Source organism: Gobius niger (assembly GCF_951799975.1).
Source record: "Gobius niger genome assembly, chromosome: 13".
Taxonomy (NCBI): Eukaryota; Metazoa; Chordata; class Actinopteri; order Gobiiformes; family Gobiidae; genus Gobius; species Gobius niger.
The window spans coordinates 29,999,180-30,026,413 of NC_136864.1; the positions used below are offsets into that span (position 1 = coordinate 29,999,180).

Below are 27,234 nucleotides of genomic sequence, written 5' to 3' on the forward strand. Positions count from 1 at the left end.
GCAAACAGTTCTATTGTTCCTATTATGCAGAAATACAAAGACATCCTCATGGTTTTATTTATTTAAAAAAGGTGAAGCAGTCATTGGAGTATCTGTTTTCATAATTAATGTATTGGGAAATAATCTGCAGAGAATTGTTTATTATGTTTATTATTCTATTTTGACATGAGAGTGTTAAGGTAGGTGTGTGTTTCCCGAGATAAAAAGCTTTACAGCTCTGTTATAAGACACGACTGAACGGAAGCTGAAACCAGGTGTAAACATATGCTGTACGCCTTGGAATGCTCAGGTTTCTTCACATTGTTTGGACTGGCACTGGGTGATGTGGATAAAATTGGTTGGTAGCAGCAGGCTTTGTGTAGCATCAGTGTGGTTTGCAGACATGGTGTGAGTCCTGATGGCGTGTCCTCTCAGGGTCTGGGGGCCCGACACGACTGGCAGCAGGCCTTTCTGTAGTACCAGTGCGAGCACAGCTTTACTTTCAGTACCAAGGCACAGTTTGCAGTGGGTTTGTCCTGACATGAATCGTCTACAGGTCCTGGAACACCAGGGGGCGCCACTGGAGGAGAATAAAAGGGCTGATTAGTGCACTGGTTTGTGTTGGATTTGAACAGATATTTGATCACTTTGATCAATTGCTCTCTCAAAATGGCTGTAGTGAATGTCTTGAAATAGGCCTCTGTCTCTTTAAGAACCTCTGACCCTTTCCGACACGCCCCCTCCACACACTGTCTGTGGCATCAGTGGGGAGGGGGTTCTGCTGAGGAGCAGTGGTTGGTTACTCGGCTGGTGACGAAAGCTCGGAGGCGTCTCCAGGAGGTGGGGCCGTTCCTAGGAGGACTCAGGCAAACCTATCCCTAAAATGGCCGCCATCAGAGTTTTTACAGATTACTCAAAAATACGTGAATGTGCCAAGGCAACACTTCAGGCATGTTTTTAATCAGGGAATGACATAATAACATGATGTAAAGCTTGAAAAAGTCGATTTTGCATAATACCCCCCTTTAAATTGACGTACCCCGCTCATCTGCGCAATAACACCGATAGGTGATACACTTTATCTCTGCTTTTCTCTAGCTCTATCTGCGGTGTTTGTTACACACAGGGTTGTGAAAACATGGCTTTGAGTGCAAAATAAATGCGATTCATTCTCTCATCGCTGAAGTATTATGGAGGGACAAAGCGAAGCACGGGCTAAATTGATCAGAAGTCAGCCTAGAGCAATTCACCAGGCACCCAGCTCTGCCACGCTCAGGCGCAGTTACACGGAAATAGTTTCCAGAAAAACACAGCAGTCTCGTCAACAAAACTGCAGTGCACGCTTTTGTCCAGCAAACGGCGCTGTGTTCCTAACTCGCGTTTTATACGCACCTCGTGTTCACAGAGGAGAGCAGCCTCCCGCTAAGACAGTTGTATAGTCGTACCTGGTGGTTGTACTGTAGTACATGACAGTTGTATAGTAGTACATGGTGGTTGTACAGTCGTACATGGTGGTTGTACAGTCGTACCTGGTGGTTGTACAGTCGTACCTGGTGGTTGTACAGTCGTACATGGTGGTTGTACTGTAGTACATGATGGTTGTACTGTAGTACCTGGTGGTTGTACAGTCGTACCTGGTGGTTGTACAGTCGTACATGGTGGTTGTACAGTCGTACCTGGTGGTTGTACAGTCGTACATAGTGGTTGTACAGTCGTACATGGTGGTTGTACAGTCGTACATGGTGGTTGTACAGTCGTACATGGTGGTTGTACAGTCGTACCTGGTGGTGGTACAGTCGTACATGGTGGTTGTACAGTCGTACCTGGTGGTGGTACAGTCGTACATGGTGGTTGTACAGTCGTACCTGGTGGTGGTACAGTCGTACATGGTGGTTGTACTGTAGTACATGATGGTTGTACTGTAGTACCTGGTGGTTGTACAGTCGTACATGGTGGTGGTACTGTCGTACCTGGTGGTTGTACAGTCGTACCTGGTGGTTGTACAGTCGTACATGGTGGTTGTACAGTCGTACATGGTGGTTGTACAGTCGTACATAGTGGTTGTACAGTCGTACATGGTGGTTGTACAGTCGTACATGGTGGTGGTACTGTCGTACCTGGTGGTTGTACAGTCGTACATGGTGGTTGTACAGTCGTACATGGTGGTTGTACAGTCGTACATGGTGGTTGTACAGTCGTACATAGTGGTTGTACAGTCGTACATAGTGGTTGTACAGTCGTACATAGTGGTTGTACAGTCGTACATGGTGGTTGTACAGTCGTACATGGTGATTGTACAGTCGTACATGGTGGTTGTACAGTCGTACATAGTGGTTGTACAGTCGTACATGGTGGTTGTACAGTCGTACATAGTGGTTGTACAGTCGTACATGGTGGTTGTACAGTCGTACATAGTGGTTGTACAGTCGTACATGGTGGTTGTACAGTCGTACATGGTGGTGGTACTGTCGTACCTGGTGGTTGTACAGTCGTACATAGTGGTTGTACAGTCGTACATGGTGGTTGTACAGTCGTACATGGTGGTGGTACTGTCGTACCTGGTGGTTGTACAGTCGTACATGGTGGTTGTACAGTCGTACATGGTGGTTGTACAGTCTTGCAGTACCTGGTGGGGGAGTGGGGCAGCTCTGTAGCTCACAGCTCTGTCGGGCCTCAGGCTTCAGGGCAGAGACACAACTGCTGCCCCGGGTCACCAGCTCGTCCCCTTGGTAACACTTCACCTCCCGCACCTGCACCCCGCTGCCACACGTCTTACTGCACTGAGGACAAGCACACACATCTGTTCATTTAAGTCCATATTTCATTATTCATGTTTTCATGATGTCTCGGTTATGATTGTGTTGCCAGTCTTACTGCTTTTAGACTTTGTTTTGTACATTACATAACTAAAGAACAGAAGAAAGTCGTCAGCAAACAAGCATTTGATTGACACTTGTTATTGTTAATAACAAGTGTCAGGTCTGCTGCTGCATATTCACATAACTCAGTATAGGTACAGACGGCACCTCGTCATAGAAGGGGGCGTGGCTTCGCTGAGGAGGAAAATAGAATCTTTAGAGAAACCCAATTTTTCACTCCTTTTAGCCATTTTCTGGTGGAATATGAACTTATTTATCACACATAAATAAAGTCAAGAGTAAATCGGGCCCATATGGATATTTTCTCACAGCAGATTGTTCAGTAGTAGTGAAAAAACAGCAGTTGTAGCTAGCGCTAGCTAACGCTAGCATTAGCCCGATACTAACATGAAGCATCAAGTTAGCATTCTCCGTTATTTAACAAAAGGGGCAGATATTATAAGACTTGTTCTTCTCCTCTGCTCCGTTTCATTCATACTGTGTTGGCTTGGCGGTTTTATTGTGATTGTGTGAAATCACTTTTGAATGAAATAAATAAATAAAATGAAAAAAAGAAATAAAAAAATGTATGTATTTACGAGCTGTTGAACTACTTTGCTCCTCTCCACGTCTTTGTATCTTTATTTAGTAGAAAACTATATTCATAATTCAGCGTTTGTTTAAGTAGTTTTTGAATAAGTAGAGAAAGTTTAGATTTTTCTCTAAATTGTTTTCCCCCTTAACCGTTTTCAAACATGACCATATAGGGTCCATTCCAGAGATGCCGTCTGTATCATTACTATTTTTTTTTTTAAACAGGGGATTCAAAAACATAAACCCAGGCCTCCAAAGGAAATAAAACACAACAATGACTATAATAATGCAGTCGGGGTCTGAAGTGGTGGTTACCTGGGACCAGGCGGTGGTGAACCACTTGGAGCAGGGTCTTTGGAAACAGGGTGAGAGGATCTCTGGTCTGTGCTCCTGTTCACAGCTGCTGTTAGGCCACTCTTTAAATATTCCTCCCTCCAGACCAGCACACACCACCTGCCGCAGGCGCACGCCCCGCCCACACGACGCATTGCACTGGCAACACACACATTTATGAGGTCAGTGGTTCAACAGAACACCTCAGTCTACACTCAGCTATTGCTCTTTGCTGTTGTTCAGTTTGCAATGCATATTACACAAGCAGGATCCCTCCTGGACAGAAAGTGTCCACTGATTCATGCAGGACACGCAGCCAATGAATGAGTTCACACTCTACTTTAATGTGAGAGTTTAACCCTGCAGAACAGAAGGTAAGACTGTCTTCACCTGTTGCCATTCCTGTTGTACCCAGTGGGGGGCGCAGTCTCTGTCTCCACAGGGATAAACAGCCAGTGGTCTAATGGAGGGGTCACACTGTTCCTCTGCCACAGGCAGCCCAGCAGGAGAGCGGCACATGACCGCTCGCACCATGCGGCCCTCTCCACACGCTCCGGAGCACTGACATGTATATATGTAGAATATCAGTGAGTGAGCTCCAGATCTCACAGACTCAACAATGACAGAAACTCACGGGGCCCCAGTCCGACACAGTCCATCTCCGGTCACAGGGGCCGCCCTCACACGGCTGTCTGTCTGACGGCCTGGAGGTTTTATTACAAAGCTTTTCCTCCATGGAGCAGCGCACCTCTCGACTGCGCTCGCCCTGAGCTCCACAGCGGGCTGAGCACTGGAAGCAGTGACAGCACAGTCAGGAACTAATAATACACATTATAATACTCCATTAGGGTTGAGGGCTAAGTATGGAGTCAAATACATATTTTGGTTTTTACCTGGGACCACTCTGAGACCTCCCACTGCGGCCCACAGCTCAGTCCAGAGCACACTTTCCGATTGGCTGGTTTGTGCAGGTCATTTGACAGACAGAGAGAGTCGTAGACAGAGGAGTCCAAGCCTGGAGACAACATCTTCCAACAGCGCACCGTCCTGTACTGAAAGCCCTCCCCACAGGTCCGCGAGCACTCACTCCAGCCACTGGTCTCCCACCTGAACACACATTCAGGACACACGGAAGCTTTATTCAACCTGGAAGAACTTGGTTTCAACCTGAGGGTTCAAACCGTACAGTACCTGGGAGGGCACTCTTTCCCAGTGCAGAACTCGTGTGTGGGCTCTGGTCGAGTCACAGAGTCACAGTACGTGTCGTCCACTTCAGTGCCATCGTAACGCACACACAGGGCATAGCTGCTGCTGATCCCTGACCAACAACAAACCAGCGGTCATTTATTTCATGCTTCACACTGGGCTTGGAGACAAGGGGTGTCTTATGCAAGTCTATACTGTACCTGTGGTGCATGTTGAACTGCAGGGGGCGTATGCAGACACTTTCCAGCGATACATGTCTGAGATACTGGGGATGTCTTGGTCCAGGCCCACATCAAAGTCATTACTGCGATCACAAGAACAGCAGGTATAGACTAGAGACAGCCAGAACGCAACAATCACTCAACAATGCTGTGTTTTCACCCCAGTCTACAAATGCAGTGCTATTTCTTTTTAACCTTTTGGAAATTTATCAAAAAAAATTGCATTTAGCCTTTGACTCTCAATCATCTCGTAGGCTACTAGGTGGCGCTGGACATGACCACAGCTTGAGAGTCACTGGCCCAGAGAAAAGTGAAGCCCTAACATGGTGAAGCACTGAAGACAGTCGTCCGGCCCCTCACTTCCTCTGGACAAACAGCACTTAAGCCCTGGAAACATCTCCTTCAGCGACAGGAGGGGGGTGGTGCTCCTCCCCCGAGCAGCCTGGAGTCTGTATGTTTGTGGAAGGCAGTGGCTGGATGTGAGGATGTGTGGTACCTCTCTGTGCTGGGGGTCTGGACAGCAGACACTCCGGACTGTGGAGTCAGAGAGGAGGCGTCCGAGTGGCTCTGATTCAGCTGCAGTTGTTCCAACAGCAGAAGAGGGGAGTCATCTGGGAGGGCCAAGTGGATGCTCTTAGTGCCTACAAACACAAACACCAGTTTAAACAGGACTGCACCAATCATAACTTGCTCATTGAGATGCACTCTTACTGGTAAACGAATACAGCTCTACCACTGAACCTGGGATAGTCTGAGTTGTACACTGAGGACATAAAGACATTACAGAGATATGCCATGCCTCATTACAGTGTCCATCTGAGCTTTAACTAACTTGGGCCTGCTCTAGCAGTGACTTGGACTTGATAGGTGCACACTTTGGCCCTCGTTTATCCGAGCGTATGTGTGGAGTAGGGATTTATTCATCTGGACGTGGGTGTACAGTGCGCTCCAACCCCATGCCAGATCAGGAGATTTTAGGGTTGAAAAATTCCGGGAATTTTCCATGGGAATTAACAGTGAAATAACTCAACTGAAGGTTTGCTTCTTTACAGATACATTCAAAGAGCAGCATAAGAATATGATTTACCATTACTGGTCTGCTCAGCAAAAGATGCAGGTTAAGTGGGGGAACAGTGTGTCTGCTCCATTTCAGGTCAGCAATGGGGTTAGACGGGGGGGAAACCATCCCCAATTCTCTTCAACTTGTATCTGGATGAACTGTCAACAAGTCTTGTATACTGGATGTATAGCTGGTAACCTTGTGTTAAATCATTTGTTGTGTACTGACAATCTAGTTGTGTTCAGTCCGAGCACTGCTGGGCTGCAACAGTTACTTAACATTTGTTCAAGCTACGGCCTGGAGCATGACATCAAATATAATGCAGTAAAAAGTTTGGTTATGATCTGTAGAACCAAGGAAGATAAAAAGACACAATTTTCTGATTTTTATTCATCTAAAGTAATGCTTTATGATTTGATGGTGAAGGATTTAAAGGCCCTATACCTGATTTATTTTTTGATAGATTTGATAAATTCAAATATTAGTTTTGGTCCAAACTCATTCCTCACTTTATCAGCATATAAAGCAGAGTCCTAATGCAGAAATAGGACTCTGCATTTCACAAATGCAGAGTCCTACTTCAGGGTCATTGTCACAGAAATGCTAGAAAACTAACCTACCTAAATTGTTCCAAATACTTCAAAATGAGAGGCAGAGTGTTTTTCCCACAAATGTCAGAGTTTACAATATGGATAAAGGACAAAGCCAATTTTGTTCCATTAAGAGAAAAAAAAGTGCCTCCGCGACCTGGCCCTGGATAAAGCGGGAGAAAATGGATGGATGGATAAAATCATATTTACACAGATAGGTCATGTTTATGTTATACTATAAACTTCAGACAATTAAATTATATTTAAAGTATAATGCATAAATAAATATTAATAATGTAATAATAATAATAATGCATTGGTTTTATATAGCGCTTTTCTGGACACTCAAAGCCTTTACACTGTATTATCCATTCACTCCACACTAGGTGGGTATTAGTGGGTATTGTAGCCACAGCTGCCCTGGGGTAGACTGACAGAAGCGAGGCGACCAGTCTGTGCCATCGGCTCCTCCAACTCCTGGCATGTTTACATGACAAAATGTTGCATGATATAGGATCTTGAACAGGAGAGATGTCCTACCAGGAAAAGGGAGCAGAAGGACGTTGTCATCCTCAGTGGACGGGTCGTCTACGGAGTTGGATGAACTCCCTGTTTATAAAATATAATCAAATACTTTTTTGTTCTAGTCCAATAGCCTAAGACACTGTGCTTCCTGAAGAACTTACTGTAGTCGAGCAGTGTCGGTGGTGCCTCCTCCACATCATTATGACTGTAGACGTCCACAGGCCTGTACACCAACATGGCGGCCGGTGGTGGAGGGCTGGGCGTTCTAATCTCCCACAGCAGCTCTTCCTCCTCTTCCTGTGGCTTATCCTCCGATTGGTTGTCAGCCTCCAGCTTGAGGTCAAACTGGCGGCTGTGGTTTGCTCGTTCCTCGCTCAGCTGGTTCAGTGTGAGGTTACGAGGAGAGTGAGCGGTGAACTGGTCAAAGAACAGGAGTGGAACAGTATACTCGTAGGTGATGTGCGGCAGCTTCCCATTCAGGTTATAATACTGTGAAGAGAGAAGATAGGCATTATGGGTAACTTTAGAAAGTTATGCAGCATTAAATCTTGGATGGAGTCTTGAAATCGCACGTAGATTAATAAACGAATAATGGTTACTTAGGTAGAACAACCTCCCTCATGAAATGTCTCACAAACACCAGCACAGGACACTAGTCTCTGTTTGCTTAGAGTGCAAAGTAAAACCATTGGAACAAGCTAAATGTCCGCTGCCATATGAGTGGAAGCCCTGTTCGCCAATCAAAAAGATCAAGCATCACTTGTTTCAAAAAGAGGCTGCATAAGAATAGTTTGTCCGCTCTGCAGTTGCTACAAACCGGCATGGTAGTACAGCGGCGAGCGCTCGAGCTTCAGGGCTAGAAGTTCTCAGGTTCAATTCCCACCTGGACAGGGCCTTTCAGTGTGGAGTTTGAATGTTCTCCACGTGTATGTACATGTACAATAGGTGAATCCTACAGCTCCACATCTGGAGATGGGTCCCCAGGCTACGGGTTGTCCAGTGACATCGAGGGATGGGTCAAATGCAGAGAACAAATTTTGTTGTACAGTTCATGTATAATGACAAATAAATGCAACAAACAACTAAATTGTCTTTACGGACGTTTTTTAACCTAAATATGAGGCGGATTTTTATAAAACACAGTGTTTTGCAGCTGAACAGGGAGAGAGAGCACCACGTTTATGAAAGAAGATTAAAGCTTAGGATGTTTTCCTCCTAAAATGCCTCTTTGCCTCTCTCAGACTTGCATCTTGTTGCTGCATAAAACCGAAATGTAATCACTGAGTGCTGTGGTGTTTAGCAGAAGTTTTAGAAGTACGTAAATGTATATGCAGCTTAATGTTGCATATAAATTGCAACATTAGTCAATGTTGGCATGCATGTAAAATAAAATATATACAATACATAAAATATTAAAATCGCATCGCAATATTTGTCAGAAAAAAGTAAAACGCAATGAGGTTTTTCATCAGAGCTAAGAAAATCAGAGAGGTATCTTCTGTCGATGCTATTAGCCGGAGCAAAGAAAGCCATAACACGCAAATGGTTGTGTGAAGATGTTCCCTCCAAAACAGACTGGTTCCAGATCATCAGAGAAATCTGCGAAATGGAAAGACTCACTTTTTCAATTAGGTTGTCTTCAGACAAATGTAAACACTACAAATGGGACAGTTATATGAAACAGAACTCTGCCTTAAAGTATTGACGGGTATTACTCTTTTTTTTTTAAATAATTATTTAAATATCAAAAAGTGCAATAGTCTAATAGTATTGTATGTGTGCACCCTAGATGCTCTGTGCTTTTGTTTTGTGGTCTGCTGTTTCGTAACTTTTGTAAAAAAAAAAAAAAAACTAACAATTGTGGAAAAATAAAGCTAAAAAAAAAAAAGAAGAGGTTTTTCATCAAAATTGTGCAAAAATGCTGATGTATGGGAGAGAGGGGCACACCATTTGAAAGCAAAGCCGAAGACAGTCTAAATATGTAGGGTAAGTCCACAAATTCACCAAGACTCCACGCTGGGTATGCTTTGGTGATGGAACAACATAATAACATGGTTAAATGTCAGTTTTGCAGAATAAAGCTTCATTTGTGCAATGTATAAATGGTTGCCACTTTGTATTCCACAAAAATCCCACTTAACCCAAAGTGAGTTCAACACCGAATGCGTCACAGCCCAGTTTGTAAATGTAAAGTTTACCATGACGTTCAGGCCCTGCAGCGTGGGTCCCTGGGCGATGATGTACTCCAGACCATCCGCGTAGACGCTGCTGGGACGTCTGTATTTAAACACCGTTCCTGCCACGCGGAAATTCTGCGGGTGATCGAACAGGCTGTTTCCATTGAAGAAGAAATGCCCCGCTTCGTCGGACAGAGCTGCAACAAGAACACACGGAGTTTCATCTGGGCGACTGTATAACGTAAAAGGATATATACCTTCAAAGAAATCGCCTTATTTATCAAAGTATTAAGTCGAGGGACACGTTTGAAAATAGACTGAAAACTGAAATAGATCTTGATTCAGTGGATTGACCTTAAAGAAGCTGGCTCTCACCCAGGATGTTCTCCGTCTTGTGCCTTTCGATGATCTGAATGTCAGTGGCTCCATGTGGAATGTTGGTAACAAATGCATAACCTGATTGGATACAAATATTTTTTTACAATTTGCAATGAGATCAAAATGGTCATCTCAACACGTGTTCTTTTGAATCCAAGACATACAGTACAGCAAACCTATGAATAAAGTCAATCCAGATGCTGATGTGATAGGACAGACCATGTACTTCTTACAGTATAGTTTATGGCTTTTGTTTTTGGGGAGGGGGGTGGGAGGTGAAAAATGGGATTGTTCCGGCGGCAATTTTCCCCCAAACTGATCCGACACACTTGACCTGGGCTCGGTGGAGCTGCCGACAACAAGTACCAGTCGGATACCCCGAAGCAGGGGCCAAAACAGAAAAGAGAGGCTACAAGTCATCAAAGCGGTGACATCAACCATTTGACTCTGGATTGGAGCCATGACCAGTGTTTGAAATGAAAAGGGGAGTTTGTGAAAGTTCTCTATGTGCATGACCCTGCTGCATATGTGTGTGTGAGTGTGTTACCTAACTGTGTGAGTGCCTTTCTGTAGGATCCAAAGACGCGCCGACAGGACGTCCCGCCGCCTCCGCAAACCCCGCATCTGTCCACCGTCTTAGTGCTGTACAGCTCCCCGTCACAACCTATAGGCTGCACAAACGGACAAAGGTCAGTTTGAATCATAGTAGGCGTTTCTATTCTTACTTTAAGACTTGATTTTATTCCTTCCACTGCTCTCCTTTCCAACATTTGTGACCGTCATCTTTATGAAAAGCGCGCACAATATATGGGCAAATTATTATTATTGCAATATTAGGCTCGCCATATCCATGCTGCCAGAAAAAAACAATACATTGCAAAATCATTGAGGTCTACACATTTTTTGCTAACACAGTCTAAAATAAAAACACATGGTGACTTAGAAATATGCAAAAGTTTGGTTTTAATCAAGAAGTTTCCAAGCGTGCCCCCAACGTCGGACTGAATCATTACATTGCATATGTTCAAGATTAATGTTAGACATAGTGAATTGAAAATAGAAATGTAACGCACACCAGCATCAAACAACACTGCACACATTGCAAATGAGTAGAGCTGCAACAAATCTGGCAATAGGCATTGTACTGAAGTGACGTGAAATTTTAGTCTATTTTTTTAATTTTGTTTTTATTTATAAGCTCCGTGGCATCTGTATCATCATCACTAACCACTACACTGAAGGCTGTAGCGGTTAGTGAAGTATTTTCATTTAGGCGCACCACGACATAACTTAGGAGCACCACTTCAATCCAATCCACTTTATTTGTATAGCACATTTAACCAACAAAAATGTTTCCAAAGTGCTGCACATGAGATCCTAAAAACAGATACAATACTTATTAGCTTTACCACAAAAGAAACAGATTAAAATAAAAAAAAAGAGAATATACTAAAACCTGCATAGAACAATAAATAGTTCGTAAAAGACAAAATAAACATAAAATAGATAAAACAACAAAATAATTAAAAACAATACATAAAACAATAAAACAAACCAGATAAAATAAATAAAAGACACAGGGACCATACAACTCACTCGGTGTTAAATGCCTGAGAATAAAAATGGGTCTTAAGACGAGATTTAAAACACTCCACGGTGGGGGCCGTTCGGACGTGGAGGGGCAGAGCGTTCCACAGCTTTGGGCTCTGGTTTTACGTTTTGTCTTAGGAACTACAAGCTGCAGCTGGGCCTCAGACCTCAGAGTGCGTGTCGGAGTATAGACTCGAATGAGGTCTACAATATACTGAGGGGACAGTCCATTCAAAGCTTTAAAAACAAACAACAACATTTTAAATCAATTCTAAAACGTTGTTAGGTAGCCAGTGCAAAGAAGCTAAAATAGGGGTAATGTGTTCGCGTTTTTTTGGCTCCTGTTAAAAGTCGTGTTGCCGAGTTCTGGACTAACTGCAATCGGGAAAGTGTTTTGAGGCCAATGCCTGAATAAGAGAAATAAAAGCATGCACGACCTGTTCAAGCAAATTAAAAGATAAAAACGGCTTCACTTTCGATTTGTTTTTCACTTAAAAATGTTTTAAATTTTTCCTGCCACTGCCAGTATTTGTGCCCCGTCGTGAGAAGCAGGGACACAAGTCGGCAGCCCAAGTTTCGAGAAAAACGAAGAAACGGAAAAAAAATATATATATTTTTTTTTTAATTGGTGATTTTCACAGAATCGTTCAGTTGAAGTCACGAAGCATGTTTAAGCTAGCAGTAATGGTATATTGAAAAGGGTAAACTTTTAGGTTCACACTGGCTTGATTTGGGAGATTTCGTAGCGTGGAGTAGGGGCGTGATTTTGTCAGTATCTTTTTAGAAGTATCTTTTTATTATTCTGGACTTTGCGTTTGAGTTGATGTCTCACCTCTCACACTCAGCCCCAGGCGGACGCTCCGTCCTACCGGCCGCCTCCCTCTCAACCTCGGGCCTGACTGCATAGTGCCAGCCTGTTCTGTGCTCCTTCAGCCCTCTGTGCCATTTTTGGTTTGCTTCTTTTCTCTTGTGATGTGGTGCACGTTCATAAAGTGTTTTCTAATTCCCTTTACTTCCGGGGACTGGTGTGAACAGTGGAATAAGTGGTGGCTGTATACAATGAATGTGCGTCCGCTGGTCCGTGGAGACCGCGTGTGAACCCGCCCATCACTAGTGTGTATGTGTGTGTGTGTGTGTGTGTGAAAGTGATATACAGCAAATTTTGCAATCTGGCAAATGTGAGAGGAGTTTGGCTGTGTGTGTTTGAGAGAGGAATATCCACTGTCCAACCAACTTCATTTGTGCAAGACAAGAGAGATTTATTTACGGGGGTGTGGCTTATTTAAATGAGATGTAAATGAGCCCTATTGTCACCCCAGCTGCAGAGAGAGGTGACAACTGCTCATTCTTTGAAAGCTGTTTACTCTCTTCAACCTTCGTTGAAAACCTAAATTCAAGTGTCTACAAAATGGTCCAAATATTATCAGATTTCCATGTGTTACACATTGTTGGAAAGCTTGGAGACTACACTTTGATGATCTGTGAATAACTCAAAATGCCCCAAAACCGACATGTGTCCCCACTTTCCATGACCGGTCACATTTATTATTGAATAGGCAAGGCAACTTTATTTATACTGCGCATTTCGTACTCTTTCAATATCTTTTGCTTGATTAATTCATTTTCCATATTCATACATGTTACATAATAATTATTGTTTAAATGAGTCTCTTATGTCCGAACCAAATAAATAATAAGAAACTTTTGCTTTATCACACAGCTCGAAAAGGAGCACAGAATGTTTTAAGAGCTATTCAAAATGTGGCTTTTTAAAAGGTGCAGAACTCAAGGATGAAGCAGTGATTTGTATTTCACTCAAAATAAAATAATTGTTTTTTATACATTTTTATCCTCCAGTTGTTTTAATTAATTGAGAAATAAATGTTAGTAACCTACCTTTAAAAAGTTTGGCTATTTACTACGTTGCTATAATTTATTTAAATTTATGACTGACAAATGAATATATGTGATCGACTCTCTGCTCGGCACCAAAAGTAACTTTCACTTTCAATCACAGAGGCAGCCATGCAGCAGCATCGTGGATATTTACATGATATTTTAGCTCTGGAAATAAGATTTTACTTGGACCTGGACATGTGAAGATGAGAGATTACGGCGACGACTGCACTGTTTTTCTGCAACTTTGTGACGCTCGTCCAGCTCGTTTTTTGGCCAGCGCTGAACTGACATCCAGGCGGACTGATGTAACTATGGACATACTGGTTCTTCTGATTCAGCTGGACACACGGTTTTCTTCAAGTCTACCTGCAACACCGGTAAGTGTCTCCGCTCTCAAACATGCAGCAGCCGCCGCTGAGGCGCCGGTGTGGCCCGTGAGCTACTGCGGGTTTGTGGGTTATGAAACATGCCTTTATCTTCTCGCCATCCTGGTGTAACTTAGTTGTAGCTTGGTATCCCTACCAAAGTGACTTCAGTAGTAGTCATTTGTGTTAGAGCTGTGCAAATCCTGATCCATGTTTACAGTGATAAGAGTTTTCTGATGAGGGGTGGTGGTGAGGATCATGGGGCAGTCGCACCGGTGCGACCTAGGACAATAGTTGCACGAGTTAAATTTTTAGGCGCATGTGCACCAAAGTGGTCGCACTTTTGAGCCCTGCACTCCAGACCGGCAAAGTAATCTCGTCCAAAAACCCATGAAACCCACCTGCCTTCGTAATGGGTTCTCCTGCTGATGACCAGGTAAGGGATAGATCCAGAGCACCACACACTGTCAGAGGCGCAGACAAATGCTTGAGATCCAGTCTTGGTCATAATCCAACTCAAAAACTTTGCTTTCAAAAAAAGTCCATACAGAATGTTGTCCAGGGACAGCCTAAACATGAGCCGAGAATCAAATGTGTTGCTCTGTGTGTTTTAAGTACCTGACACGTGCCCTCTATGCAGACGCCATGATGCTTGGTGTCCCTACAGAAGGTGCCGTCCTGAGCTGGGACCAGGAGCTGCCTCTCTCTGCTGATGGTGGTGCACTGCAGGTCACACGGCTTGTTGGAGATGCTGATGTAATCCGCTGCACAAAAAGAAACTTTTTATTCTTAACTACTGATTACTGAAAGCCACCTGACCACTTGCTGATGCCATGAGGTGATGTTCCTTTGAGTTTTTAAAGTCCAGATCGCTTCACTGGGATAACTCAGGTCCAACTGTTTCACTCTTTGCCAAAGGATGAGTCCATGTGTTTTGTATGCTCACAATATATCATTACTTAATCTGTTTACTACATAGTTATAGTGAACAGCACCAAATAAAGTTTAAGACCACTTATAAAAATGGCAAAAATTTACATTTTCCATGGTTAAAAAAAAAAATGTGTAAAGCCATCCATCCATCCATCTTCTCACACTGTCATAACGCCCTGATGGCAAAGGCGTGTTCAGGCTTTTGAGCTGCATAAGCAGAGCGGAGTGGCTGCTGAGGTGGGACGCAGTAACACAGTCATTTTGAATTTCTGAAAAGATCCTGTGTCACCAGCGCTGAGCCAGGGGATCAAAATGGTTGTTGGTCAAGACACTGGACGATGCTCAACCCAAATTAAGGCCATTACTGGAGCCATTTTTGCATCAGCTGCAAAACAGACTATGTCAATTTATTTATTGTTTTCAATACATTTTTTTTTTTGTCTCACTCCCTTTTCTTATTGTTGCATATTGAAGTTCTGCTTCTGTTATTGTCTGGCAACACATGACAGCTCCTGTAGCTCCTACTCTTTATCTGGATTAGTGATGATCATGGTTAATTGATTAACTGGTTAACTTTTTGGTTAACTGCGAGTGTCAGATATAGTTTTATCCAGAGTGATTCAATCTGTCTATTCTTCCACATAATGTTATTTTGGCCTTTTCCCAAAATGTATGAAGTTGGCCCACACTTTCCTCTTCTAATCTTCTAAGCGCTGTGTCATCTACATGACACACAAAAAAATAGTCCTGGAACAACACAGAGTGAAAACAAAAATACAACAACAGCGGATGAGGCGACGTAATACATGTCCCACAAACAAATCAAGGGATGTTGGAGAAACAAGTATAGTGCTGGCTTTACAAACGGAGAGCATGGATCATTGTGGTTTGGTCGGGTTCTGTACAGTTCATATGAAGTAAGTGAGGTCAGGGGAAGTCTGTTTACTGTAGTAGATCTGCCCATAAAAACAAGTCTAACGTTTGCGTGCAAAAACATACAGCTAACAAAGAAAAGACCTGATGCTTTGTACTCACAGTTCATGTGCGATTGAGGACATAAAGTGATCACATGAGCATTTTATCACAAACAAAAGGAAAGTGATTGAAGGTGTTTCACACATGAACTTTGGAGCGGTACAGGGCACACACCGACATTAGCCTCGGACTGTTGTTTTGAACAAACAGCTACTGTAGCTCAGCATCAGAGCACTGCAGGAGTGAAATGTGGAGTGGTTTGAGCGTGAATCACAACCAAGCACCAGCTGCCTGGGTGATGGAACAATTTGCAAAGAGCTGGGATTAAACAGATAAATGATTAATAACCGCTAAGGGCTCCAGCTATTAAAGAAAAAATAGAAAATGTGCTTCCCTAACCTGGATACAGAGGAATCCACTGGTAGTATCTTCTGCCAAAAGCTTTGGAGTTGAACTGGGAACACTGGTGCTGTTTGAAGCTCACACTGGGGCTTGGACAGGCCTGCATTAAACAGATGTGGTAAGTGATATTACATAAAAGACAGACACATTAACACAAAGTCTCACCTGGTTTGGACACAGCTGGTATTGTTTAGGAGAACCAACACAGAAAGAGCTGTTGCCATTTTGACTGCTGGACAGCCTAAAACAGGGACAGAAGCATTGACTGATAATGACAGAACAGGGAAGTGGGAGAGAAGTCCTAAAGCACAGGGTCCATTAGGCTGAAGCACAGTTTACACAGAGCTCAGCGAGTGTTCTCGGGCCAAAGTGAGGCAAGTGCACAGCTGCTGCTACAGTAAACTGTTTACTCCTCATGCACTTAACTTACCTGCTAACATTTATGACTGTGACGCACTTCTGCACGCTGTAGCTAACAGCCAGTTCACTTTGGGGACCGCAGGATTTTGTATATAACGTGGTTGGTTTCTCTCATTTACTTTTTCTCTCTTATTCATATTGGCGCTCAGAACATGACCGTATTTCAGAATTAAAATTATTGACTCTATCTAGACACAGTATTGTAATGTGTGTTTATTGTTGTTGACTTTGATCGACAAATATCTTGGTTTATCTTCCGCTTAGATGGAGCAGCAAACTCTTGTAACTTTTATGCTACAAGGAATATTTGTAAATGCGTATTAACAGACCCAGGTTACAGCGTTTTTCTACTTTTTTTTAGTGGATAAATATTCACAGAGGTAAATATTCACAGGGTTACAATTCAATTCGCTGAAAACAGTTCTGCGACGCACCAGCTAAGATCTAAACTAAAACTAAAGAATAATGCACATATCAATCCACAACAAATGTGCTCGAGGAACTCGGTGCCACAGCTTTGTTTAATAATAGCAGAACACTGAAACACATGTCCAATGTCTGTCCCACCATTTCCCAACAGCAAACATGTGTCTGCGGAGAAGAAGAGACGTACTTTATGGCTGCAAACCCCCCCAAAGTCCAGAATGGACTTGATGCATGTGTCTTTCATTAACGTGTCAGCATCACCCCCCTGCACCGTTTAGAGCGTAAAGCAGCGACCAGGGGTGAGCCGCAGGTCACTGTGGAAGAGTGTCATGTCCAATTGGTGAAAGGTGATGAACGCGGGACAGGAACAGGAGAGAAAGGCCGCCTCACTCAAGAGGGGGGATAGAGTTAAGGGCTCTTGGACAAAAGGAGGGGAAAGGAAGCCCAAGAAGCACAACAGAGGAATTAAAAGGGTCCTTCCAGTACAACAAAGCAGACGAGTGATTTGATCCTCTTGTGCTTCCCAAATGTGCCCTACGATCCTACTGAAAACTTAAAACGTGAACAATTCATTTTGTAATGCAAGATAACAGGAGGTCATCCTTCTGGAAACAGACATCTAGTTGCATTTTTTGTGACAGAGCAGTTCAATCTGTGATGTTACAATTAAGATGACGGTGAACAGTTGAAACACATTCAGGAACATTCACTTTCGAGAGACTGAGGCCTTGTCCACATGTAGCAGGGAGTCTCATAAAATACGATATTTTCATTTGATTTGGCCTGTCATCCACACCAAACTACACATTTCTGTCCTAAAAACCAATGTTTCTAAAACCTCCAGCCAAAGTGAAGATTAAGGAATACTCCAGTTATGTGTTTAAGAGTGGACATAAATAGTCGGAGTTTGAGGCCGAACATCACTGTCGCCCACTAAATCTGCTCTGACGTCACACACGCGGCCTGTGTTTACATTTAGAAACTGCATGGAGCTCGTGCTTCACATCGAAAGGCGCAGGAGCTCTTTAAAGTAGGGCTGTCGCGATCCGATATATATATGAATTATATATTTAGGCTAAATATTACTCTATTTATTACTCTATCTGTCAATAAATATGCCAGGGTTTCCGTTTGAAAAGCAAATGGCCGGTAAAAATTATTTCCATCGGCCAAATTGGCCGACAGTAGAAAATTTGGAGAGAACATCGAAATATATATTAAAATACAACATTTGAAGTCAGTAACTAACATAAAGTGTTTTTGAGACAGCCCTAAATATTAAAAAAGGTTTAACATTTCTATCAAAAAAGTTTCTATTTACGGCCCTTAGCCCATTTTACAGCGCCATCATTGCGCTGGAAATGAAAGGCTTTTCTCTTCATGCTTCGTCAAATTTTCCTAGAAAACGGCGAACTACGGGTACATTTACTTTTATAAGTGCGTTAAAGGAATAGGCCACCGTTTTTACATACTGAGATATGTTCTTACCTTAGCTTTGACGAGTTCTTTAGGACCTGTCTGATCTTCCCCTGTGCCTTCAGTCACGTAAACACAGCGCAGAATAATACCAGGAGTAGTTCGAAATCCGGGCAGTAATCTTCACTTTACTGCGCAGTAATCTTCACTTTACTGTGTGGATGCGGAACTACTCCTGGTATTACTACGCCTTACTTTATAGTTCCCCCTTTTATCCACTTAGAAAATCCACATTGTTTAATTTTGTGTAATTATACTTTGTAGTGTAACACTTCACGTAACCATAATTAAATAGGGAAAACGTGGAAGAGCTTGGTAGCTTCTATCTTGACCTGTTTTGGAGCTATAGAGGAGAGGGGGAGAGGCTAAATGCTAACGCCGTCTGCGCTGTGTTTACGTGACTGAAGGCACGGGTGAAGACCAGACAGGTCCTAAAGAACTCGTCAAAGCTAAGGTAAGAACATATCTTAGTATGTAAAAATGGTGGCCTATTCCTTTAAGAACTAATATAATACTAATAATTAGGATATTCTTTAAACGCATGTGTGTTCAGTCAGATTGACATGCTGTCCTGCCGCGGCTCTTCCTGGGAGTGTGGCTGGGTTTAGAGGCGCTTCCCTCTACGGCGAGTTACTCTACACTGGGACCGTGTTGAATCGCTCAAGACTGACTTTTGATGACTTTAGTGCTGTCGATTTATTCCTCTGTAATATTTCAGCGGTGAGAGACTAAATCATTATTTTACACCTGAAGCCAAGTAAAAGCGTGGAAGGGCTCCTACAGTCCAACCCTCACTGTGCAACTGATGCAGTCAGATCTGGACAGCGTTGGGTCATAGATATCTTCTGTTTGAGTTAAAGTGCTCTCCATCGTCTCCACTCGCACAACTTTATGTTTAGAGTTGAGCCTTTTTCTCGCGTCGTTTTTTTTGAACCCACTAAAGCACTCGTGTAACGCTCGGTCTAAATGAAGACTGTTATTGATAATAAGCCACGTTAATTAAGTACATATTTTTGAATGGCCGGTAATTCTTGTGAATGACCGACATTTTACGACCCAGCCAGTCAAACAAAAAAGGCCTAGTGGAAAGTCTGAAATATGCAAGATGAGGAAGAGGAGGAAGTTACTTACCCTGATGAAGAGTCCCAAGACTCGAAACGCGTTGGTGGTGATGCTGTAAATAAATCCACTGTTTTGCTTAATCGAGAGTGCTTCATCTCCATCTCTTCCTCTTCTAAAAGTTACCGGCCCATGAGTCTGAAGAGCACCTGGTTAGTACGTTTACTTGCTACGTCACTAGCATTCACTCTGCTCCTGTGTCGTTCCAGTGAGCACTCTACCTCTTCTCCTTCAAAGAAGAGAAAAGGTGGCAAGAGGTTTTGGATTTAGCTTTGAATATTAAATTATAAGGTAATGTTTGGTAATATAAAGGCTAAAATGGGCATCTTACATTAAAACAAAAACTGTTTTATAACTGCAGCATTTGAAGCCTCTACACAAAAGAAAAGCAAAGCAATATATATAATATCTGCAGAAATAAGCAGCTCTATCTGCTTATTTTTGCGTTATTTTTAAGTCATTAACTAGTAGGAGCACATGGTTAATTATTCTGCTTAAACAAAAGTGCGCACCAGCGGAGCACTCTCATTTTCACTGTTGGGCTTGATTCTTTCTGGCTCCTCTGTAAAAGTTCATGGCAAATCTGCAAAGGCAACTGTAAACTTTTCTCTACTATTGTTTTGTTTCTAGCAGCAGGCCGGAGCCACTGCAGATTCAGGACCACAGATTAACGTCTGACTTTTTGGGGATCAAACCCGATCCAGTCATTAAATCTGATCCAATCCGATACTCTCAAAATGCCTGGATCGGCTACCAATACCGATACTGAATATCAGATCAGAACATCCCTAGTACTAAGTCGGCTTTGGGTCAGAGTGGACGCACTGCAGCGGCTGGAGAACTTTGAGACGAAATCGTCCTCCCGGAGGAACCGGCGAACAAATTTCACGGTCCTCGCTGCTGTCGTTGTCGGAGTTATTACGTTCTCACACAGAAGGGCCGTCTACTGTTGTATGATCACTGGTCAGCATGGTCACATGACACTGTCCAATCTGACAAGGGGGATAACGAAAAACAGCAAATGCTTTTGTTTTTTTAAGACAGGCCGCCTCAGAATTGTTGGGCAGGTCTGTAAATGTATGACGGTGGGACACAGACACTTGGGGAGAGATTTGGACAAGTAATGTACTTGACAACATAAGCGGTTAGGTGTGGATGGAGATTTTTTTTAATTTATAAATACCCTGCTATGTGTGGACAAGGCCTGAAATATGAACTGCTCCCACTTCAGATCAAGTTTGTAGAGGTAAGATCATATTTATCTCCGGAGGAAAGCCTTGAGGAAATGTAGATTTGGGATTCTCTCTGTGACTGAATAATGGAAGCCTGTTGTGAACATTGCCGCGGACAGAGGAGAGTGAAGGATTGGGGCTTAAACAGAGAGGCCACAGAGAAGGTAATCAGCGCTGACACAAACTTCCGTCCACTGACAGAGAGGGGTCATGGGTCACCTCTCGGAGTCTCAGATCCACATTACACTGCTCCTGTCCTCCTGCCTCTGGACAATTGGCCCTTTTACATGGAGAAAGGACAGGGGAATGTGCTTTGACACATATTTCGATGTGGTATTCACATTCATTTAATCTGCTTTACCATGGTCCCACAAACTTAACAAATGTTTACCTGTTTAACTAAACTGAATTTAGTAATTAATTTACTAAATGAATGTGAGGCTGACGTCATTTAATGTTGCATGGGCGGGCGGACTCTCGGGGAGAGGGGCGGAGTTAACTGAATCCAAGCATCTTGTCTTCCAGGTTGGAAAAACACTCCCAGAAAATATTTACATTTCTCACAAAAATGAGTACTCCATAGTAGTAGAGATACAATATTCTAATGGCTACAAGAGCATGATATAGGCCCCATAGATGATTGTTTAGAAACGTGAGTATAATTAACATTATTTTTTCTATAATCGAGCAGCCCTAGTATCGGTATTGTCTCCTCCCGCAAAATATCATCAGATGGAAAAGTGTGGAAGACGAGTGGAAATAGTGGAAATAGGCTCACAGAGGTGTTGTGGATGTGTCCAGTGTTGACGCGTTACCTCTGGATGAGGCAGTGTCTCTCCTGACTGCGGACCCCTCCTCCACAGCTCCAGGAGCAGGACGACCAGCTCGACCACTCGCCCCACCACTGGAAGACCTCCTCCTGTATGAACCAATACTCCATTACAGTGCTTCTCAAACTGGGTCTGTGGACCACTGCTGGAACTTGGCCTTCTTCAGATTCTGACTCTATTCTAATTAGTGACCATTTCATTGATGTTTTATAATGCAGTAAGTTTGTTTTTACTCTGGTTTACACACAGTTTCAACAGGTATTGGTCCAGTTTAAGTTTTAGTTACTTTGACCCAATGAAAGGTTTAATAACTTCTGTTCTTTTTTAATTTAAGTCTAACATTACTCTTAATCCATACTTTGTAACCTCTTAATCGTCACCTGAACCGAGCACATTTTCTCCAGTTTTGCGTAATGCAAATCGGACAAAAAAGCAACAAAAGAGCGACAAACACATGAATGAACGTGATGAAAACGCTACAAAAACGTGACAGAAAAAGCGATGATAAAGTAACAATTTTGTGACATTTTTAGTTGCATTGTTGGCACTTTTTTTCACATTGATGAAGCGTCATGTTTTGGTCTGTTTTTTGTCTCGTTTTTGTTCACTTTTCTATTTTGTTATTGATGCTTTTCCGACACGCATTTGTGTCGCACTTTTGTTGCTACTTGGAGCGGCAGGGTAGTAAACGGTAGCACAGTGGTTAGTGCTCGTGCTTCACAGTAGAAGGTCCAGGTCCGATTCCCACCTGGACGGGGTCTTTCCGTGTGGAGTTTGCATGTTCTCCCCGTGTCTACGTAAGTTTCCTCCCCTACCACTTAAAACATGTACATGTAATAGGCCTGGATGAATGAGAGTGTGTTTGAGAGTGCGAAGGCTACAATCAGGTGTAGCTTGCTCATAAACAGGCACTGTCTCGAACAAATAAACCAAACCTAAACTTTGTCACTTTTTGGTCACATTTTTGTTAAGTTTTCATCCTCGTCGCTATTTTGACACTTTTTTCAAGAAGCTGGAGAAAATGTGCTTGTTCAGGTGGGGGTTAAGAGATTAAACCAATCAGAAAGCAACCAGTGTATGTATGACAGTGATGGGGAGGGGGTGAAGTGGAGGAGAAGAGAATGAGGAGAAGGATGCAGGCCATCCTCAGTAACAGCAGTCGCCCCCTGCATGACACTGTGGCCGCTCAAATGGTTGGGTGTGTGGTGAAGATGTACCAAAGTTAAAAACACTTGGACTGCCACTGCACAGCGTGGCGTCAAGTGCTGTATTTTGTGACCTCTGGAGAGGAAGGCAGACATGTAGGATTAGTCAAACATGCATGAACAGAACAAAGCCCAGCTCCAGGTCTGTTTCTGTTGAGGAAACATTCATTTAACATGGTTCAAAGCTCAAAAGGGCAGTTAACCCTAATGAGCCCGTGAACGACATCAGGGGATAGATGATCTGTCAATAGTACTGCAGTGACCATTTTATTGCCACATACTACTCAAAGTTTCAACACAGTACTTTCCAATTCAAGCAGAAATCATGAAGAGCTTTTCGTTCGTCCTGCGATACAGATGATTACGTCCTGACACCCAATATTGCAGTACCATTAATTTGGCAAAAAAAACTATATGGCCCTAGAGGTGGGCGTTATATTGTCTACAATCAAAATGGGTGTTTGGAGTTTATCTCTAATGTCAAGGAATGGGGGGAAAAAATAGTAAAACATTGGTCAAATTGGGGAAAAGTTGGGGAAAAAATTGGGAAAATATAGGGGGGGGGTTAAAGCTTTGAGGATAAAGGGGGGAATATAGGGGAAATATAAGGGAATAATAGAAATAAAATTTGGGGAAAATTCGGGAAAAAAGAGGGAAATCTTGGGGGAAAAAATGGAAAAAACTAAACAAAACAAAGAAAAGAAAAGGAAGGAAAAAATGTGGAAAGTGTTTTTCTGCTCTGCTAAGGACAATTGTCTTGTGACAAAACAATGTTGTGACCAATTTGGCTTAACCCAAATCTAAAAGCTTCTCAACTGGAGCTTTCAGCCTTTTTCCTCGCATTGTTGCCACATTTTGTTTCCCCCCATTGCATTTTTGTCACATTTTTGCCACATTTTCATCGCTTTTTGTCACTTATATTTATCCGTTTTTTGTCATGCTTTTGTCACACATTTTTGTCACTTTTTCATCCTTGTTTTTGTCTCATTTTTGTTGCTGGTTTGACATTTTGTTCTTCAGATTTGGGTAAAGCCAAACTGGAGAAAATGTGCTCAGGTTCAGGTGGGGGTTAAAAGGTTAAGATGAATTCTGATTATTTATCAAGAAAGTCCCCATAAATACTGATATCCATTTTGGTCAATATTGCCCAGCCCAAAGCACCATTCCTAAATCCTTTCCCCAAATCTAGAATTCAAAATCAAAAGTTCATGTGACACCCAAAGCTTCTGACCTCAAAGTCACTCAAATGGAGACCGAATCCAGTGACTGTGTTGGGATGAACGGTCGTACCTTGCCGGCTGCTTTAACATCCTGCGCTGCTCGGCCGTGCGACTGCAGAGGCGTCCTGAGCTGCTCCAGCCTCCCGTCACTTCTGTCCTGGCAAACACACCACACCAACACATTTACATCATACACTGTGCCACTTCCACGCAGAGGAGGGATTCAGATCAAACAAAATACAACATTTATTTCACTTCTGTTGATTATTCATATGTCATCAGGAAGTTTTTGTTTGACTTGCTTCACGAAGGATAAAGAAATCAAATGTTTTACTCATGTGCGAGTACTGTTACTGCTACAGGTGCATTGACTTGCCTTGTGACGAAAAGGTGATTCTCTACTCCACTACTCTGGCCTTTTAGATTTTGGTAAAGCTGAACAGGAGAAAACGCACTTGTTGAAGGCGGGGGTTAAGAGGTTAAGAAGTAACAAGTATCGTGCACTAAAACTACCCTAAAGAAGCACAGTGGCCGCAAAAAGTTACTCAAAACTACTCAAATCTGAATGAATTGTTTCTGAAGTCTAGGATCCCAGGAGCATTAGCGTATTGTTGTGAGCGCAGGGTCTTCAACATGCCTCCACAGGCTTTGTTCTGTCACACTACCCTCTGGCTACCAACCCAAAGACAGAGCAGATCTGTGTTTGTCTCCCAGTGGAAAACACAAGGGAGGCTGGTGTAGCCTTTGAGGAATAATGATGGGTTCAGACAAGGAGAGTCCCAAAAGCGTTGACTGGGATGACACATCAGAATGCCACGACTGCTGTAAAACAGTCACCACACTCACAGGTAGGTGAGGAGGGCGACACAGTTGACTGCAATCTAATCCAAATCACAGTTGCAATCGTTGCAATTGCAAGCGGCATTAGCAGCCCACCATTGGCAGGGCGGGGCCTTTCTGTGCGGGGCTCGTATGCTTTCTCCACGTGCTCCGGTTTCCCCGATCACAAAGATATGTACGATGGGGCTTCTTCACATGCACGAGTCTCACATGTGTTCCACCAAGCAAACGAATAAATCGAAAATAAATCATGCCTCGCGTGAACCCTGTGGCCTCTAGGAACATGCTCCGAAATGCCTGTGATTCTCATGTTAGTGCCAGTTCATAATTCAGTCTCCTCTCAGGTGTTTCAGCTCCGGGACCAGTTCAACATGGTGCGTACTGCGTGGACTGTGAACTGAAGCTGGATTTTCTTTGCGCATGAATGAAACAGAACACAAATATTTAGTACAAGTTTTGCAGATAACCCAACAAATGTCTCGTGTTTGAGAAGTTTCTTCCTTGAGACCATTGAAAGTCAATCTGTATCTAAGTTTGTCCGCCTCTACATGAGGTTTATATGGTGAGCTGTGCATACCATAATGAGAGAATGGACAGTGTGAATGTTAGTGGCATGTAAAGCTCCAACGAGACAATGTGCCAAGTAGGGCAGCACGATTATGCCTACTAAATCTGCAATTCATGCTTTTAAATGAAGATTCTATTTCACGGTGTGCAATTTAATGACTTCAGGAGCACCAACACTTAGGGGAGACGGCGTTATCAACTGCCAAACCAAAACAAGAATCACATGCATTTCAGGACATGTTTGAAGAGGTCTGAACCACAGGGTTAGCAGGTTTAACGCAGGATAAATCCTTGTGGGGAGAGATTTTTGTGTTTTATAAAGACATATTACCTAAATAATTTGAGTCTTTGCTATTTTCTTATTGGGACCATTAAAACTGCATTTACAATTTCGACTACAGTAACTTGCACAGCACTAAATTATAGCAGTATTGGTTTGAATGTTGACTGGGTCCATTCAGCCCCAAACTCAAACACATTTCCCGCTTTTAAACAATGACAAGTGTTGGAAATTGAACTTTTGCAAGATCACGGTGAGCAAAGGATAAGCAATTAAATATAGAGACATTATAAAATATGATAACACGATATAGTGTTCGAGAGCTGGGGCGGGACTTATAAAGCCATATTTTATAAACAAAACATGAATCGTAGGATGTTTATATGACGCAAACGTGTATCCACTGATTAGGACAATGTTTGAAAAGGGAATGTCGGAAAGGGCATGGCAAAATGACATTCAACTTTCGTTTAACCATATTGGCTTCGGTCTAAGTTGGGCTAAATGTTTATATAACATATACTACTGTTATTTCGAGATGAGGAGGATTACTTTTGACAGAAGCATTGGCTATTCCATAGGCCAAGTATGTACAGTAAGAACTAGGAAGAAAGATCAACGTCAACTAAAATGTGATAGGCCTTCAGATAGTTAGATAGTTGAGTAGTAGCATTTTAACGCAGGGCAATTTCAATTACAATGTAGGAGTCTTTTATCATCTAATACTGATAAATAACTAGGTCTAATGAACATTTTGCAGTTGATAAGAAGAAACCCTTAAGTTACCCTTTCATTCTTGTGTTTTTCTCTCTAATGATATACAGTACTTACCTCCTGGGGGTGACACACCATGACACTGGGTCTTTGCATGTGTTTTGTCCTGTCAACACTGCACTTAACCTTGTTGCTTCTTACCTTTGTTGACTCCCCTGCTTTCTCCATGCACAAAGTTGGAAGTACCAGTCTGCTGCTTTTACAAAAGGCTACACAAGCAACAGTGCATTTATTTATTACAGCAACATTTCATAACGTCACCATTAAACTAAGGCTTGTCTTATCTTCACAAACTTTTAAAACAGGCTATATTATTATGTGGGTTATTTACTAAAGGCTCAAACAGCGACATTACAATTGACATTAAAGAGGGAGGAAGTTTTTGAGTGAGGTTTCTGAGACTAAAACCGCTAGCTTTAGCGCGTGTCTTTGAATAAGCGGAGCCCTTACCTTAGCGAACCAGCTGTGAGCCAGGCGAAGTTGGAGCAGAAAAACGCAGTAAACGGGGAGCGCTAAGCCTCCGTGGCCGAACATGGTTCATTCATGTCAGGGACCGCCAGCAGCTGCCGTGCCCGCCTCAGAGCTCCGAGTCTCCGAGTCTCCGAGTCCCGGGGCCATAGGGGGCTCTGTCTCCGGCTCCCTCCGCCTCTCCTCGTGCGCTCTGAAGAAGCCACGCCCACCGCCTCAGAGTCCCGCGCTGGCACGGCGTGCACGCGCTCTTTTGCTAAGGTTATGAGTGCGATATCATAACATAGCAAGG

The 27,234-nt window shown here is 43.0% G+C and overlaps 1 protein-coding gene across 1 annotated transcript; it reads right to left on the minus strand.

Moving 5' to 3' along the window:
• On the minus strand, nt 1-27,085 carry LOC306973223 (ADAMTS-like protein 2). The gene is made up of 20 exons (XM_079570115.1): nt 26,925-27,085; nt 24,084-24,170; nt 21,574-21,677; nt 16,251-16,326; nt 16,083-16,185; nt 14,394-14,539; nt 10,469-10,592; nt 9,919-9,999; nt 9,565-9,740; nt 7,528-7,855; nt 7,382-7,450; nt 5,688-5,832; nt 5,171-5,274; nt 4,956-5,082; nt 4,658-4,871; nt 4,399-4,554; nt 4,155-4,325; nt 3,747-3,923; nt 2,606-2,759; nt 1-559 (listed from the first exon to the last, which is right to left on the minus strand). Exons 1-20 carry the CDS (start codon nt 27,006-27,008, stop codon nt 411-413), a joined length of 2,775 nt encoding a protein of 924 aa, XP_079426241.1. The 5' UTR covers nt 27,009-27,085; the 3' UTR covers nt 1-410.
• Between the last annotated feature and the right edge of the window lie 149 nt (nt 27,086-27,234).

Bases quoted from the DNA above. Each gene is read 5' to 3' on its own strand.
- LOC306973223 (XM_079570115.1), bottom strand. From the start codon at position 27,008: ATGTTCGGCCACGGAGGCTTAGCGCTCCCCGTTTACTGCGTTTTTCTG. The intron at 21,678-24,083 runs GTACGACCGTTC...TGGTTCATACAG, and splicing joins ATGTTAAAGCAGCCGGCAAG to GAGGAGGTCTTCCAGTGGTG. The intron at 4,872-4,955 runs GTACTGTACGGT...ATGTGTGTTCAG, and splicing joins GGGAAAGAGTGCCCTCCCAG to GTGGGAGACCAGTGGCTGGA.